The 17,925-nt window shown below is 45.3% G+C and overlaps 1 protein-coding gene across 1 annotated transcript in view; it reads left to right on the forward strand.

The window, feature by feature from the left end:
* The first annotated feature begins 8,822 nt into the window (after positions 1-8,822).
* The window catches only part of PLCB3 (phospholipase C beta 3), a 585,337-nt gene continuing 576,234 nt past the window's right edge, over positions 8,823-17,925 (forward strand). The window contains exon 1 of the mRNA XM_078660740.1: positions 8,823-9,040. Coding sequence (XP_078516866.1) covers positions 8,942-9,040 — 99 coding nt within the window. The 5' untranslated portion in view covers positions 8,823-8,941. The remainder of the gene's footprint in view (positions 9,041-17,925) is intronic.

Below are 17,925 nucleotides of genomic sequence, written 5' to 3' on the forward strand. Positions count from 1 at the left end.
GTTACAATATGTTGTGAAGGGTGTATTGGAAAATTGGTCAAACAAAAACAAGTGTGATCGTCATGCTGTGGGGTATTCGGAGGTGCGCAATGAGTTGTCCGTGACCGATGGGGTGCTGTTAAGGGGTAGCACACTTATTCCGCGCTTGTGTTTCCGTCATAGACTAGTCAAGAGTGCCCATGCCAGTCACATGCCCCCATATGCATCAAAAACCCATTTTGCTATTCCTTAATAGCGAAAAATAACGATTTGCTATTAAGGAATAGCAAAATGCAATGCATGAAGAGATCACTAAAAAAATAGCGATTTCTTAAAATTCCTTAATTGCGACTCGCAAATTGCGAGTCGCAAATAGGGAATATCTCCCCATTAATTCCTATGGGCCTATAGGCCCATAGGAATGAATGGGAAGACATTCTCAATTTGCGAATCGCAATTAGCGAATCGCAAATTGAGAATGCGATTTCAAGGGTGCAGGGGTGTCCAAAGGACACCCTGTTGCACCCCCTGAAATTGATCTGTGCACATATGTTGCGCACACACATGCCCTTAGGGCATGTGTGTGCGCAACATGAAACTTTGAAAAATGCACTTTAGTGCATTTTTCAAAGTTTTTGCAAATTACCATGCAGTTCAACTTCATGGTAATTTGCGAGCCCTATTAGCGAAATCGCTATTTTTTAAACTTTAATGCATTGCATTTAAGGAATCTCACTTTGAGATTCCTTAAATGCAAGTAATCGCAATTTTAAGATTTCTTAATTTGCGATTTTTGCATTTGGGATGATGCATCCCAAATGCAAAAAAACGGTCGCAAAGGGGCAGATTCTGAGAAACTGCCCCTTTGCAAGCGGATTTGACCTTGATGCATCTATGTCATGGGCATATCTAAAAACAAAGAGAGAGTCAGGGAGGGATATTGGTGGTCCTCCATGGACTTGATGATTGAGAGAGAAGTAAGTGACTGCATTGAATGTGTGCATTGTGATAAAGTGTTGAAATACAGACGTCAATCTATGACAATCAGAGAGCAAGCCCCTGGTCCATGGGTTGACATTGCTCTAGACATACTTTGGCCTGTAAAGATAGGGTGTGTGTGGTGCCTTCTTCCGCTTCTGAGTACAGCTTTGAGTGTTGGTCACATGGTCTGCTGCAACTGCTCATCTACTTCAGCTTCTAGACCAGGTTTTTGGCTACTCTTGAGATAATAACAAAGCCATGTCACATTCTGTAACCAAGGGTTCGTGGATCATTGAGGTCTGGCTGTGTGGACAGTTGGAGTCTTTCCTGCCTGCCCTGCGGATGGGGTTTCTGTACTTGGAAGTACTCAATAAAACTCTTCAACCTGTCTCCTGCGCCTGGCTTAACAGGGGCCAAGCACAGTGCTCTCCTTGGGTATTGAACTGAACTCAGTATCCGGTGGACAAAAAGGTGCACATGCAGTTGCTGCTAGATGTGATGTTAAGGAAACACAAAGTGACTATAGGGGAAGTGCAGGTTTTGCTAAGCCACCTCAACTTTGCTTGTTGGGTAGTGAGGGTAGGAAGGAGTTTTTACAGGTGACTCAGCCTGTCCTTGGCAGGGCTGTTGCTGCCACATCACCATATGTGATTGTCGATGAGAGTGAAAAAGGATCTACGTATGTGATGCCGGTTCTTGGAGGATTTCAATGGCATCCCAATGGTGACCCCAAAGGAATGTGATTGGGAAGTACACATCTATTCTGATGCCACGCAAGGAGTGGGCTTTGGTGTGCACTGGCAGGGCAGATGGTGTGAAGAGAAGTGACCCACTGACTGGAAGGGAGGGGGCAGGAGCATTATCTTCCTGGAATTTTTCCTACTAGTGGTGGTAATAATGCACTGAGGTCAAGAATTGGCGCACAAGAAGGTATTGTTATGAATTAACAACATGTCTGTGGTGCATGTTGTCAACAGGCAGTCTGCAAGGGACGATCAGGTGTTCAAACTTCTAAGTTTTTTGTGATGGGGTGCTTGAAACATGATGTAGTGTTCAGGGCCAGACTTGTGCCTGGGGTGGACAATGACATTGCGGATGGTCTGTCTCGTTCACAGTGGGAGAGGTTCCATGGGCTGGCCGTGGAAGTGGGCACGATCAAGGCACCAATGCCGGCAGGAATTTGGGCCATCTGCGAGAAAGGATACTTCAATTGGTGGTTTGGTCTCTGGAGGAATCCACCAGGAAGTCATCTGTGCAGACTTGGCAGGAATTCTTAGCTGGCGGGGCTAAACGGAGGTCGAATGTTTGGGACAAGGAAGAGGATGTGGTTCAGTACATTCTAGTCCTGATTGACAAAGGTTTATTGAGGATCACGATTGCATGGAAACTGGCGGCTATTGCAGTTATGGGCAAGCTCCTGTGGGGCTATGCACCATCGGCCGGGGAACTAGGGTAGAGGATCCTAGAGGGGTGGGTGAGGGAATTGGGGTGACAGCCTCAAGTGAAGAGGCCTTTTTAAGAGCTCATAGGTGAACTTGGGGTGCAGTTGGCACTGGAAAGGACAGTGGGGCCAAGCACAATGCTCTCCTTCCTGGGTATTGAACCGAACTGACATTTTTAGCAAAATATTAGGGGTCCTGTCGGCTGTATGCAAAGGCAGGGAGGAGACTATTTTGTTTTCAGCCTTATGTCTTGGATGTTTTTCAGAGCTTGCCAGGTGTCAGAATTGTTGGGGCGCCAAGGGGTCTCAGGTTTGGACTGGGATGATGTAGGGGGTAAGACTGACAGTGTGGAGTTGCACCTTCGTCATTCTAAGACCGATCAGAAGTCTAACGGGAAGACAGTTGTGTTGCAGGCCTTCCCGGTTCAGGGCCTATGCCTAGTGAGGTGGGCCACAATACAACTTTATAAATAAATAAATAAATAAATAAATTGAGGGCCATTAGTGGACTGGAACAGAGGGTGGTCTTTACGCGTGCGAATGGTTCGCCGGTGACTCCTTTCCAATTTTTATGAGTTTTGCGTAAAGGATTGACAACACTGGGGAACCTCGAGGCATAGGCACCCATTCTTTCAGGATTGGGGTACCCACGGAAATTGCACAGCAGGGCTGGGGCAGGAGCAGTGTCATGCAACTGGGACGGTGGTCACCAGAGTGCTTTCGTCGCTACATGAGGTTGAGGAAAGGGGATTGTCAGAGCTATCTCATTTTCTGTAGTATCTAACATATCTTGTTCTTTCCAGGTGCAGTTGCTGGTCTAGAGTCAGTCGAGCAGTCTATTTGGATAGTAGGACATTCTTTTCTCAAATGGGAGGAGCAAAACAAAATCCAGAACGGCCAAGGCGCCAATCTTGGGCTTGATTAATGTTTGTTTAAAGTTACCTAGCATGGAAATGGTGGTATGCGGTGGCACAAACTGTTGCAATGTGTGAATATGTTGTTGAGGCAGCCCTGATGCCTGGATGTTGTGGTATACCACGTGGGGGAAAATGACATAGTGGTGTGTAAGAGACTGGCCTTGTTGAAAGAGATTAAGAGGAATCTCTTAGAAATTATGCGGCGGTAGTCAGGAAGCTTAGTCATATGGACGGAATTCATCCCGAGAAGACAGTGCAGTGGGGCAAAAGATTAGTAGAGACATGTGCATGTTTTTAGGGACAAGGGTGTTGGATGGGTGGAACACCTGGAATTGAAATATGATGTAGGGGAATTTTTTTGCGGGGGACAGGGTTCACTTGTCTCGTTCTGGGATAGAGCTGTACTTGACGCTAGTGAGGGAAGTTTTGGAGAGGACATTAAACGTTAGAAGGGGATACAACTATTCCTGGGGGGAGGTCAGAAAAGTCTTGAGGGGGAGCATTTTCTGAGTGGCAGTTTAAGTCGCCATGGTTCTACATTAAGATTATTGTTGGGAACATAGGTGAACCAGGACAATGGAGGTGGCAATAAAGTTATATCTGGATTAAGCACAAAATCAAAAGTTAAGATTTAGGATACTTACTTAGATGTTAATAGATGTAGGTAAAGGTTTTATGGGTGTAAAGGTCAACAGTTCGACAGCAGGTTAGGAGTTACAAAGTTGCAGATAAAGATGTAAAGGGAGATGGCCTTATTAGGGGTGGGGGGCAGTGACCGCAGATGATTTGTTGCATAGTGAGGTCTAGTTTTGTAAGGCAAAGACTTAGGTTTACTGTTGTAATATGCAACTGTGTTCAATAAAGCAGCCTTTTTCACACCCTAAGAAAGCGAGTATGTGGTCTGTGCTGCTCCTCTTTTTGCCCAGTGTCATGAAGAGCCCCTTAGCCTCCCATTTCTCACAGATACTCGTTGAACTTAGGCTGAATGGAGGCCACTGGAAGGGTTGAGTGCCATTGCTGGGCTTGGAGCCCCACAGCACTCCTGGGGCTGAAGGGGCCTGCGTTACGACCTTGGCTGCCAGACTTTTTGTTTATAGCATGGAGCAATAGTACACTTATTGCAAGATCAGTGGTAAATCACAGGTGATGCGCAAATGTGGTTATAGGATATACGTTTTTGAAGAAATGTAGTCTTCATTCTCAGGGAATACTTACTAATAGAAAAAAGAACTTGGCACAGAAGCTGAAAATATGAAAAGACATCTTTATTAAATTTAATAAGTGAGGCCACGTCACACAGAAGCCGTAGCAACTGAATGAGGTAGTCTGAGGAGTATAGAGAACAGAGGCCTTATATATGCTCAGGGTTACAAAACTCTGCATAAAAGTAAGGGGCAGTCCTTGCTTTTGCAAGCATGCAAAATGCCTAACATGGACATGCAAGGTCTGCCAAACATTAGCCTATAGGACAAACACCCACTATTTACAATTGTCCAATCATAGGTATTATTACGCAAGGTATCGCATGACGACAAACCCACTTTTCAGTTGTCCGGCCCACCATTAATTATACAGAAAAGCCCAACATTCCTTCTTACACAAGCCGGAATGGCTGCCATACACAAAATGGAACCCAGGGTTCAGAACGAAATCCCCAAATACATAGTGAATCCATTGATCTAACATGACGAAATCACTCGTACTTGTCGCACTCACTAGTTACGGTTCGCTACTATCAAATTCGTAACAAAACCATGACATTTATAAAGTGGGTTCAGAATTCACTGAACCTCATTTTGGGATTTATTGTAGTACCTCTAGTTTAGGCTAATATATTGAGGTAACTGTGTTAACTGCTAGTGAAATGTTTATGTGTATAGTATTTATTTTTCTAGTTACGGTCGTGCATGGGCCTTATTTAAATTTAGTGGTGACTTAATATTTCTCCAATCTATTGAGGCAATTCTGACTATGAAAAAGAATCCACTTGCTTAAGTTCCTCCATTACTCATTTCCTAAGAAGGAAGAGATGCAGATGGTGGACTTTCCCCAGCATTATCACAGAGGAGGAATGCAATAATTATCAAATATTTTAAGGGCTCCCAGGCCAGACAGAATTTACTGGGCCCAGATAGTGATAATCCATGTCTTTTTCCACCAATGTCTTGGGGTTTAACCTTACTACTGACTCCCTTTAGCACTTACGCCTCAGGGTAGTGAAGCAAATAGCCCAAGACTTAATCAAGGAGGTGGTGTGGTTTTAGAGAGACAGAACTCAACACACCAACTACGACAAGTTTATAAATGGCCAGCCAGTGCTTACTCTTTTGAAAAAGGAAAATACTTTACTTTTCATCATACATGACCTAATACCATACATAAATGGTATTGAAGCAACAATTTACAGTGAGTATTAAAATTACGCTTTGATCACTTACCATAGGGGGAAGCCTAAGCTATTCCCATAGGCAAACCTATCCAGGTGCTCTCAGTGATAAAATCTCCTCCCTTGGTAGTATCTAAGGTACCCTAAGAATGCATATGGGGCTTTACAAAGACATTTAGACAATGAACAGTCCTCTTGGAGCTTAATGTCAGCTCTCCTCCCTCTAGTGGTTAGGCTCTCACTCTGCCTCCACTCCGACCCCCCATTGTTGCACGCCATACCATTCACATTGTCAGTTCGGATCCAACACAGAAATGACCACATCACCCCCATGCTGATCACTCTCTGATGGTTGCCAATTGAAGCACGGGCTATCTACAAGACTGCCTGCGTCCTCCATAAAGCCCTGCACATATAAACTCCCCGTTACCTGGCGGACAAACTCAAGCTTTCAAGCAACTCCAGGCCCTTGGGAATTGCCAAAGCAATGCTTCTTGAACCCCGCCCTTTAAAAAGGAACAATCAATAGCACAATCCTTCTAGGGGAGCACTGTCTGAATCTGGAATTCGCTACCTCCAAATCTGCGCATAACTACCTCACTGACAACTGTCAAACCTGAAAGCCCTTCTCATCCAAATGTATTTTAGCTAAAACTCTATAATCAACTCTTGGCATAGACCTCTATACTACTTTAAATTGCCTTCAGGGCTGTATGCTACCTCAACCTTTTTATGGCCATGTACATCCTTTGTTCACTCTGTATACTACCAGGGCCGGACCGGCCTGTAAGGCAATCAGGCAGTGTCCGATGGGCTGGTCTCACAGATCAGTGAGTCTGCAGTGTTTTTTTTAGCAGTTTGTGGGCCTCTTTTATAGGCTAGTGGGACATTTTTTCCTGTAGATTTCTGGGATATTGGCACAAGCATTGCCTGCAGCAATCACAAATGTGTGCAAGCCCCCATACCTTGTAAAATACACATACAAAACTGGTCTGACTTGCAAGTGTGGGCCCATTGGTTTGCTAATGAGGGGACCACTTTTATTTTGGTGCTCGGGCTTATTTTTTGTCTACTCCGACCCTGTTTACTACCTCAACGTTTTTACAGCCTGTAAACTCTGTTTCATCTAATAATCTACCTTATTGTATTCTCAACCTCTGTAATTACTTATAAATGTATTATCTATCTTAAATCAGCTGTAATTTCTTCGTACCAAAATATTTGTCCTATAAAGCGCTCTGGCACCTTTGGGTAATATCTGCGCAATATAAATATGTATGAATAAATACATTTATCTAATGCACCCTCACTCAGTAGTGCCTTTTGACCGCTGCTGTTTCTGGGACTTGTAGTTCTGTTTTTCAAAGCATAATATTGGCTCACAATCCAGGCATGCAAAGAGCTGTTGTCTAAAAGCCCAGGACTGATTGAATTATGTCACGAGACAGGTATGAAGGACAGGGATGTTTACTGACCACAAAATCAATAACAGGCGAAGCGCAAGATTCCCACACAGCACGTTATCTGATTAATGATGTCATCTGCACCTCCCACCTACTGGGTCTCGCCTCTGCTCCTCCCTCTCTCTCTCTCCCCCTCCCTCTCCCCCGTTCCTGTTCAGGCCATCTCTCTCATTTTCCTTCTCTGATCCTCTGCTCTCATCTTTTCTCCCTCTTCTATCACCATATGACATCATCGCACGCTGTCCCTGCCTTGTCAACTGAACTTTACTGTCAAAGCACGTTACACCAGTACTGCCACTGTTAACACAGCCATGCAACCAATGGCCTGAACGCCCAAATCCTGACTTTGAGGACGTTCTCTTATTTTAGACTGAGTTTCATGTCTCCCCCTGCTATTTAGTTAATTGATGCTTTATTAACCCGATCTTCGGACTCGCAGGTCCTGTCAAAGTCTCTCCACTCGTTTTCCTTTCCCACAGACATGATTTCACACGTTTGCCTTCATGGGTGTTTCCTGGTCCATTACCAGACACTTCCATAAAAATTAAAAAAAAAACACAGCACCTCCTACAACACAGCCCGGAAGGGCAATGTACAAAAAAATGCGATTTCTGTATCATTTCGACTTCTCCGCCCACATCTGTCCCTGCCCTCTGCGGTCCTCTCCTCCCCTTTCTCAGTCCGTCCCCCTTTTTAACTCACCTCGCCCTAACCCTCGCCTCTTCTTTCCCACGCCCTGCCCCATCCTCCCGTCCGCGCGTGTTCATTCCATGCGCCTCGCTCCCCGAGCCTCAGACAGACGGATGAAAATCAACTTTATTGACCTGAAAATCAACTTTATTGACCTGCTCTCGTACATCAGTGGCGGCGCCTGCTGCGCGAGTGCACATTAATACTGCGTTTTGACACAGTTACTTTCTTGCCTTTCCTTCTCTTCAGCCCTTACGCCACATTGATCATCCCTCACTCAGCAGCCCACCCAACTGAACCCACCACCTTTGCTCGCTGCATCTTCTCCAAGTCGCTCCTTTTTGCTAATTTCTTCCCTTGCACTAAATTCAAGTTTTTGGGCATGACAAGTTACACCCAAAGTTAAAAGAGGCCATATAACCAATGAACACAAGCAAGCTGTCAGTGACCCCGTGCCATGCATGAAAAGCTCGCATCGATCAGATATTTGCCTTTTAGTTTCTGCTATTGGTAGTCCTGTATTTATAAGGGGATAAATAAACAGCATGAAAAGTATGAAACTAAACAGCATGAAAATAAACAGCATGAAAAGTATGACAACTTCTCGCGCACTAAAAACTTGGAAACTTGAGCCCAATGGAGGCGTGGTTATTTTTTCTTTTTCACACGCCCACATAATCTCGTGCCATTCGATATGTTTGGGATTAAATTCCTGGTCTACGCGCGTGACAGGATGTAAAATATTTCTCAGTTATTTCTGTCCACTCCTGTGATCCCCTAGCACGTTTCTTCGCTTTTGTTGCTGCTATGAAGTTGTATTCCTGCTCCCCGCGACCTTTGTCCAGCTCCACCTCCTGTCACCCTCCTCCCCTGTCCTCCTGCCTGGTCCATCCCTCTCTATCCACCTCTCTCCACTCTGTCCCGCCCCCATTCCTCCTCCCCCCGGGCCCCGGTCCATCCCGCCCCTCCTCGGTTCTCCTCATCAGGCAGAAGCTTCAGAGTTTGTTTGTCCTCCTCCCGCCCGGGCTGTCTGTCTGTCCCTCTCCACCCAAGGGCCCCCCAGGGACTCCACCCTCCCAGGACCATGGCCGGGGCCCGACCGGGGGTGCACGCGCTCCAGCTGAAGCCCGTCTCGGTGCACGAGACCCTCAAGAAGGGCAGCAAGTTCATCAAATGGGACGAGGTGAGTGAGTGAGAGTGGGCATCTCGGGGGCGGGGGCTTCCGGGACGCGGCCGGGGCAGCGACGGGAATGACAGGGAAGTTGCGAAAGAGGGGTGCGCGAGCAGTCAAGACTCGAAAGGGGTAGATAAGTGGGTGGGAAAGGCAGGGTGAGGGGGGAGACAGGCTGACGGGTTAGAACAGTACAATAGAATACTTCAAAATATGACTGAGGGTGGGAAAGTATCGGGCACGTTGGAGGAGGTCAGGGAGGTGACAGGAGCAGCCAAGCAGTGGCAGACAGGTGGGTGACAGGGACAGATGTGGGTGACAGGGACAGATGTGGCTTACAAGAGGCAGGGAGGAAGATGAGAGTTTCGGCGGGGATTACTGGGCAGCAAGGGACGCTACCTGAACACGAATATGTTGAAAGGACAGGAAGCTGGGGGGTGATGAGGGGGCTTTGGTGCAACAACGGGGCGAGGGGACGCCTTTCGAGCTGGAAACGTTACATGGATATATTGAGGGGAAATTCCTTTGCAAATAAACGAGAATGTAGGTGGTTAGGTGAGATTGGATTGCCCATTTACACCGCGGGTGTTACACTCACGATACTCTGCTCTTTGGTTAGGGCCTTCCTTCCTCTGTGGGCTCCTTGTAGGGCTATCGACCCTTGCATGGAGTCTTTTAAGTGACTGGGGTCACACTAGGGGCGCCTGGTTGTAGCCAGAGTGTAGAGGAGAACACCAAAGCTCTTCTGGGGTAGAGGCACACATGCCTACAAGGTGCTGAGGTGACCCATGGGGTGTGGCTGTGAAGGGGGCACAGAAGTAGACACTGCAGGTTGGATGCTGGGTTCAGAGGTCACCACTGGAGTATGGCTGTGATATGGCCACATAAGTAAAGATTGGTTTCACGGTACAGCGGTCACCATGGGAATCTGGCAGTAATATGCGTTCAGAGGTACACCTTGAATGTTGAGCACAGCTGTTATCTAGGCACAGAGGTCAACGCAGAAGATTGGCTGCGGGGTACAGCAGAGACCCTTGGAGCATGGTAATAAAATTGGCACAAAGGTAAGCACTGACTCATGTCTGCAGGGTTCTGCGGTCACAACTGGATCATGGCTGTGATATGAACACAAAGGTAACCACTGAAGACTCGGTCTAGGGTACAGAGAGCACCGTTGAGCTTAGCTGTAATTGGGGTGCAGAGGTACCTCTTGAGCACCGGCTGCAGGGTATAGAGGTGATCATTGGATCATCACTGTTGTCTGGTTACAGAGGTCAACGCTGAAGGCTGGCTGCGTGGTCCAGCAGTGACCATTGGAGAATGGTTGTAATATGGGTACCGAGGGTCACAGTGAAGAGTGGCTGTAATAAGGGTACACGTGCGAACTCTGAAGATGGGCTGCAGGGTATAGAATTCAGCATTGACCGTTGTCTCTACGCAGGCTCTTGTGAGAGCAGTGAAGCTTGGCTGTAGCATATGGAGTTGGACATTGACTTTTCTTTAGGTATAGAGGATATTGAAAAGTGCTTATAATAGGCTGCAGGAAGGTCTTATATCGCTTCTCTGTACGGTACATTACGGTTTCGAGGTCCACATTGACGGTGGCTTGTAACCATGGTAATCAGTCTACCACTGAAACTTGGCTCTTCGATAGGATACAGAGGGGCCCAAAGACTGCCCTTGGGTATGGTGTGGAGCCCAACATCAAGCTTGATAAGCAGTAGGCAGGGTCGGATTGGTAACACGGGCGTTCTGGAAATGGCTGATGGGCCGGTAGTCGAGTTCTAGCTGTGGACTGCTTTTTTGGGCAGCCTGGGGGCTGTCTGTGCTGTTAGGATGCCGTCCGCAGCCCAGTGGGTGCCTGAGTGGCCTTTCTAGAGGCAGATGGGCGGAAGTATCACTCCCTTTCTCTCGCTGGGCCGGCCCATTAATGCATGCTGAATGAGCGGGGGCAGGGGGCCAGAGCAGTAGTGGTCTCACTTGCATTCATATGTGGCTCAGCAGTGTGAACTAATCTGTGCATTTTCAAAAAATCTATGTGAAGTTGATAAAACATGCCCGCCACCCCCTTCCTTTTCATACAACTTCGCTGAAGCAGTGTTTTGCGGAAAGGCAATACGCAAATGTGGGCCACTTTTGTTTGGTGTGCCCTGGCAGATTTTTGATCCCAATCCAACTCTGTTAGTAGAGTACAGAGGTGAAGACCTACGCTCAGTTTAAGGTGCAATATACAGTCGAAGACTGAAGCTCGGCTGTAGGCATTGAGTAGAGGTCACCAGTGAGGTTTAGCTGTGGGAGAACTATGGAGGTGATCACCGACGCTTTGCAGGACATACTGTTCAAACTTAAGCACTAAAGCCTGGTTGTTTAATGAGGTGTAGGTGAACACCACATCTTGGCAGTTGGGTTTTAAAAGCACAAAGTGAAGACTGAGTGCTGGGTATTGAAGTAGATTGATACCCTTAGTTTAGATTGTGTGGATACTAAAGTAACACTTAAGCTGGGATATATAGGCAACCATGAAGCATAGATGTGAGGTATTAAATGAAACACGAAAGGTTGGCTGTGAACGTGGCATAGAGATCAACACAACATTGCTACAGTGTACATGGGTGGACATTGACACTTTTGTTGGTTTGACAGGTAGGAGGGAGTCCATGCTTGGCTTTAGGCAGAATCAAGAGCACAGAAAGATGCTTGTGGGCAGGGTATAGCGTGAGGAGTGACTCTTGGCCACAGGGTATAGAAGGGAACATGGAAGTTTGGCTGTTGCCGGAGTATTGAAGTAGTATTGAAGCTTGGCTGTCAGTAAGCTATAGAGTTAAGTGTGAAGGTTCGTTTGGTTGGCGGGGGAAGAGTTCAACATTGAAGCTGCACTGTAGACGGGTTTAGAGGTGAATATTTAAGTCTAGGTTCTGTAGGTCCAGATTGCAGCTCATCTATAGGAAGGGTATACATGAAGACTACTGAGGTAAAAGCTGGTTCTTGACTGACGGCAGCGCACAGGACAGGCACTGGTACGATAGCTAACGACACATAATAGAGGTAAACCCAGGTTACCGTGGTAAATCTTGAAGCCTGGCTGTATGCTCTATACAGAGGCAAAGATCCTAAGTTTGGTTGTATTTAGGGTGTAGAGCTGGGCTGCTGTCAGGATATAGGGATAAACGCTGACGTTTGACTGTTAGGAGCATAAATCTGTAGATGTTGTGGCTGAACTGTAGATAGGATACATGGGTAAACGTTGAAGCTTGGCTGTAAGCAGGGTAGAGGGGCAAGTGAAGCATGGCTGCAGGTAGGATACAGAGGGAAGCAATGTTTGGTGGTAAACCCCGAAGCTTGTCTGTAGATAGGACACCGGGGTAGATATTGAACCTTGAGTGTAGACAGACTGCAAGGATACACGTTAATGCTTGGTTCTAAGGATACCAGCATGCAGGGGTATGTATGCCTACCACAGAGGGACACAATGCTGCTTGAGTGTAACTAGGCAGAGCAGAGCGGTAAATGCATCTGCTTGACTGTAGGTATGGCGAAGAAGCGGCCAACGGAGCTTGGCTGATCAGGCGAACACAGAAGCTGTTAAAGGAGATTTTCTAATATTGTCACCCACCAGAGGACCCTTCCTATTTTATTGTCGATGTTGTTTTAGTTAGCAAAGGCTGTCAGGATGTAAAAGCTAATTGTTGCGTACAAGAGACAAATCATGGCGGGGTGATTGTAAATATACTCGTTAGCACAATGAGCCAAGGAACCAGGCTTATGTGGAAGTTAAATCCTTGATCCACTGTTTGGGTTGGCTCGATGATGTTACTTGTTTGTAGAGGGATTACTGCCACCCTTAGTTCACTTCAAAGTCCTGAAGGGAGTCGGCAGTAGGTGGAAGGTGCCAGGAAAGGTAGGGAAGTGGGAGCGGAGCGATGAAAAGCATTGTCCATTTTCTATCCAATAAAAATGATAACTCCTCTACTTGTGAAAGAAGTGAACACAGCAAAAGTTGATGGGTGGAATGCTTTTAAAAGTCTCCGCAACAGTAATCATTAGAGCAGTGGTCTTCAATTTTTTTTATGCTGTGCCCCCTGCACCCCCTGTAAAAAAAAAATCGAAAATCGGGCCCACCTCAGAATTTTCACAATTACTCCATTATATTGGCAATGTTTAAATATGTCTAGACTTATTTAAACATTGAAGTTAAGTTCTGTTACTGTTTTAAAAATACAAACAAGTACATGATTGCCAAACATAATATTCTGGTCAGGCAAGCCTTACTAATGTGTAAAAGTATCCAGAGCATGATTATTATAAATGGGGGTGGGGGTTTTGAAGAATATTTGGAGTCTCTTCCCTTTTGACACATACTCCCAGCCAGGATATAAATGACAAGAGATGTTAGTAATGGCCCATTACAGAGCGGTTTACTGCTGCTCATTTTTTTTTGCTTTAAAAAAAAAAAAAAAAAAGCACTGTTAAAAGCATAATACTCCTTTTGGCCAGAGAGTTTGAAGACCCGTGCATTAGAGGATGGATTACAGCCCATTATCTTTTTGCCCACTGCACCACTCCATAGAGGGAACAGCCTTTTGCAAAGCAGTCCACTCACTTCTGCTCCAGTAGAAACAGTCCAGCGGAACTGCCAGGTTACATTCCCGGGGAGTGGAAACACAAACAACCTGTGGCTGGTTTCAGCCTTTTAGGTGCTCATCAGAGAGATGCAGCTTGGATCCACGTATGAGCATATTCATTGCACTTAGAGTATCACATTAACCCGTTCCGTGCTCGCGTCGGTCAACGGCCGTTGCGAGCACTACCTCGCTAGTGCTGTGCACGTCCGTTAGCCGACGCAGCCCCGCCCACTGATTAGAACTCCCGTACTGCGGTGGAATTTGCGCCGCGGTTAAGGAGTTAAAACAAAAAAAAAGTGATGGGTGGAATGTATAGAAAAGTCTTAGTCCCTAGCAATTGCTCGTCCCTGCATTTGTCATTAATTTTTTTACCCCCTGCAGGCGGGAGCAAGCATTTGCAAATTAGTAAAGCTAATGCCATATTAGGTACAGTTGGGCCGGAACTGCCCTCCCTCTGAATGGAAGCATAAGCAAACTGCCCAGATGTTGCCTGGCAGTTTGAGCAGGACGGCTTCTATTGCAGCGGGACCAAGGTGGATTTGGAAAAGGTTGGTCCCCGCCTGGAGTGGCGTAGCAGGCTAAATAGATTGGGGTGCTTGCCAGAGGCTCCCATGATTAAGGTATGGGGGACAAAGACAAGTTGTCATGTTATTTTGTAAAGTATACAAATAGTACCAACCCTATGCAGCACAAACGATTTGGTTTAAAGTTTACAGAACACTAAAGACAATAATCCATGTGTATAAATTGTTATATTTTTTTTATATATAATTCATAAACTTTTCATTTCGGGCTAAACGCTTCAAGGAAATGTAGTCAGCTATGAGCTCAGCTTTCATCACAGGCAGTGTGGTTCTAATATAAAAACGTGTACACAAGATTGCAAAATGTAATTTACAGTGCTCGCAGAACGCTCCTTGATTATATGTAAATACATGGAGAAGCTTGAATGCAAGACTGAGAATTGTTTGCTTTCAAAATAAAATGTACACAAAAAAATTGGAACTCGGAAAATACGTTTTGTTAAACAATTGTGCAACTTTAGATACCATTTCTCTGAGGTATCATGTAGTAAAACGTGGTTGATGCGTAGAAGTATTACAACAATATTAATGATGGCGAATCACTGTAAACCGTGAAAATTATTTAAGGCCCAATTTTTAAAGAAGGTCACAAAAATGCACTTGTAGGTATATATCCTTGCACTGGTACATATTTATGGAATTCACATGAGTTCAGAGGAGTGGAAACGGTACTCCAAGCAAAACATATGTGATTTCCATTTTTGCCTGACCAAATAGACATGCGTATATTTGCTAAAGCAAAAATCTGCAGATTCACTTACCCTACAACTCTTTTTTTTCCGACTCTTAAAAATGTTTTACTCCTACCCTCTCAGGAGTAAATTTCCAACCTTTTCTAGGGTGGGAATAGTTTGAAGAGGAGTTGGAGATTTCCCTTAAACCTGTACACTTATGGGTATGCACAGCCTTACACAGCATTCCATCTCTAGGAACTACTGCTTCCTGCCTGCGGTCCGCCCTTGTATGCACATTTGCAGGAAGGTGGCAAAGTCACACCCATCACAGAATCCGGACCCTAATATAATAAGAGTCCTGGAAATTCAGAGAGGCTGTTATTAGAGCTATGATATAACAGGAACGCTGCCATAGTTTATCACCTCACTTCATGGCATCAAAAGGGAGAAGTGGATTTTTTTTTTTTTTTACAGGACAAGTAGATTTATTAAGTATCCAGTCCATTGGACAAGTGGATATTTCATAAAATTCCACAGACCTGCATCAAGTTCTGTATTTATGAGAGGATATACCATGTAATGTCCGGTCTTTTTATATATTTTGTATTCTATGCGTAACATGGGGCATCAAGGTGGGCAACATATGGCGCTGCTTTCCTGTCAGATCCTATCTCACTGTTAGGCCAATATTGCTGTTACAATGGGCTATATTGCAACACTGCTGCAAAACCGGCCCCAGTAACCAAAAACAGCCCCCATCGGTATAAAACCGGCCTCACCCTTCCGGCCCACTGGGGAAACGCCCAGTACCCGCTATGGCCAGTCCGGCCCTGATTGCTCGGCTTTCACTCCCTGCTATTTTTCCATCTTGCAAGTCGGATTTCACGCTTCGATGTTGAGGGCCGCTTTCAGAAACAATTCAGTTGGTAGTATGCTTATTTTAAGTAGTGAACATATCATAACATAGCATAAAAGGCCTTGGCCTTACTTCGTCAGTAAAGCAGTCAAACACGACCACAGCTTTTTAAAAATCAGTTAAACTCACAATGTAAACAGGAAAGGTTTCTGTAAGTTACATGCCATAGCCAAGGATAACTTCTTGCTATTTAATATTTTGCTCCCTGAGAAGTCCTTCCCACTGAGGGGTGCAGTAGGATGGTCCAGTTCATCCCCTCTGACAAGCCTGAGGACATACTGGTCTAAAGCAGCGCTTCCCTAACTCTTTATAACCACGACCCAATTTTTGGAACAACACACTTTCGTGACCCACCTACCTTTAATGGACATGAGGCGGGTGATTTTATTTTTTGTTTTTTTATATAATTAAAGCATTGTGTGGTTGTACATTATCATTTACAGACCGCACATTTTCCATTGAATTGGGCATTACATTTGCACAGACATTCAGTTTTACAGATAAAACTATATTGTGCACGAACAATAATATGTGGAAATCGGGTTTCAGTGAATATTTATAACTTGTGAATCGCTAAGTGTTTTGATCCTATTAAAATCTTTGGAATCACACTTCAGAATTAAAATAAAACGTGCTTCATTTTTGCTTTCCTACCTGCTGATTGTGTACAGTTCATTTACAGGTATTTGCCTTTTGTTGCCTAATACAAAAAAATGACATGTACAGCCTGTCCTTTCACACAAATAAAGTGAATTATGTGACAGTTTGTCACATAATTCACTTTGCTTTTCTTCCTCTGACTGCAAAATGAGAGGAGTTTGTGAAGGCTAATCCCGAATGTTAAATAAAAATAAGCTGCAATTTGTCAGAAGACATAGGCTGACATTTGAACCTGATATTTGACCTCTGTCTTTGAAGTGCAGCAAATGTGACAAGATAAAAATATAATTTGGAGGCATCTTTATTTCTTGGACTTCCAAGATCCACCAAAAATGGGCACACGACGACGCACAGTTTGGGAAACACTGGTCTTAAGTGTTGTATTGTAGCATTTACATAGTGCTTCATGCCCGTTGCATGGACTCGAGGCACTCGGATTTGAAGCATGTTCTGATTTGAAGTGTATGCCGTGCTCCTGCTCAGAATGTGTGGTTATAAAGGTGTGAGATACAGTTTGTCATATGAGGAGGTGTTGGGTGAAGTGTGTGGGAATATCCAGTTCCTTGAGCCAACCTCAGGGGTATAAAGTACACAATACAAATGTCATGGCCTCCTTCATTATTCCACAAAATACCAGATGAAAGTCAGATTTTGAGGACCACCACCGAGTGTTTCAATGATTTGCATTTAGATTAAGCCATTCAAATGTATCACCTGCGGATACCCTGAAACTCTGCCCCGTGTTGGACACCCCTTGTGTGAGGCAGTTGGACAGAGTGTGGTTGTTTGTCAGAGTAGGTCTGCTTCTAACTATGAAACGATTCAGAAAAGGGGGTGGTGATGAACAGAGTGTCTGAATTAAGCAGACCACTCTTACCCAGTCCAAAGATCAGGGCTTGATCCATCACCGTTATTTAGCTCACTGCCCCATCCCAGCTCAGAACCTGGCTATATGTAAATTAGTCTGTTCCTGTCCCAGTGCATGATGGAAACAGGGCAAACCAAACTACCAAGCCAATTCTTATACTGGGAAGGAAACAAGCTTCCGGGGACCGGTTTCTGCCATTTCAGGCGTCGTCGGCCCGGCTTGCTTGAATCCTGATGGTGCAATGAGCAAGGGACTCACATCTGAGTATACCCTTCCACGCTTATGGTGGACAAAATGATTCAGAAAAGGGGGTGGTGATGAACAGAGTGCCTGAATTAAGCAGACCACTCTTACCCAGTCCAAAGATCAGGGCTTGATCCATCACCGTTTTTTAGCTCACTGCACCATCCCAGCTCAGAACTTGGCTATATGCAAATTAGTCTGTTCCTGTCCCAGTGCATGATGGAAACAGGGCAGACCAAACTACCAAGCCAATTCTTCACCAGAAAGGAGACAAGCTACCGGGGACCGATTTCTGGCATTTCAGCCTCGTCGGCCCGGCTTGCTTGAATC

The sequence above is a fragment of the Lissotriton helveticus genome, chromosome 9 (assembly GCF_964261635.1).
Source record: "Lissotriton helveticus chromosome 9, aLisHel1.1, whole genome shotgun sequence".
Lineage (NCBI taxonomy): Eukaryota > Metazoa > Chordata > Amphibia > Caudata > Salamandridae > Lissotriton > Lissotriton helveticus.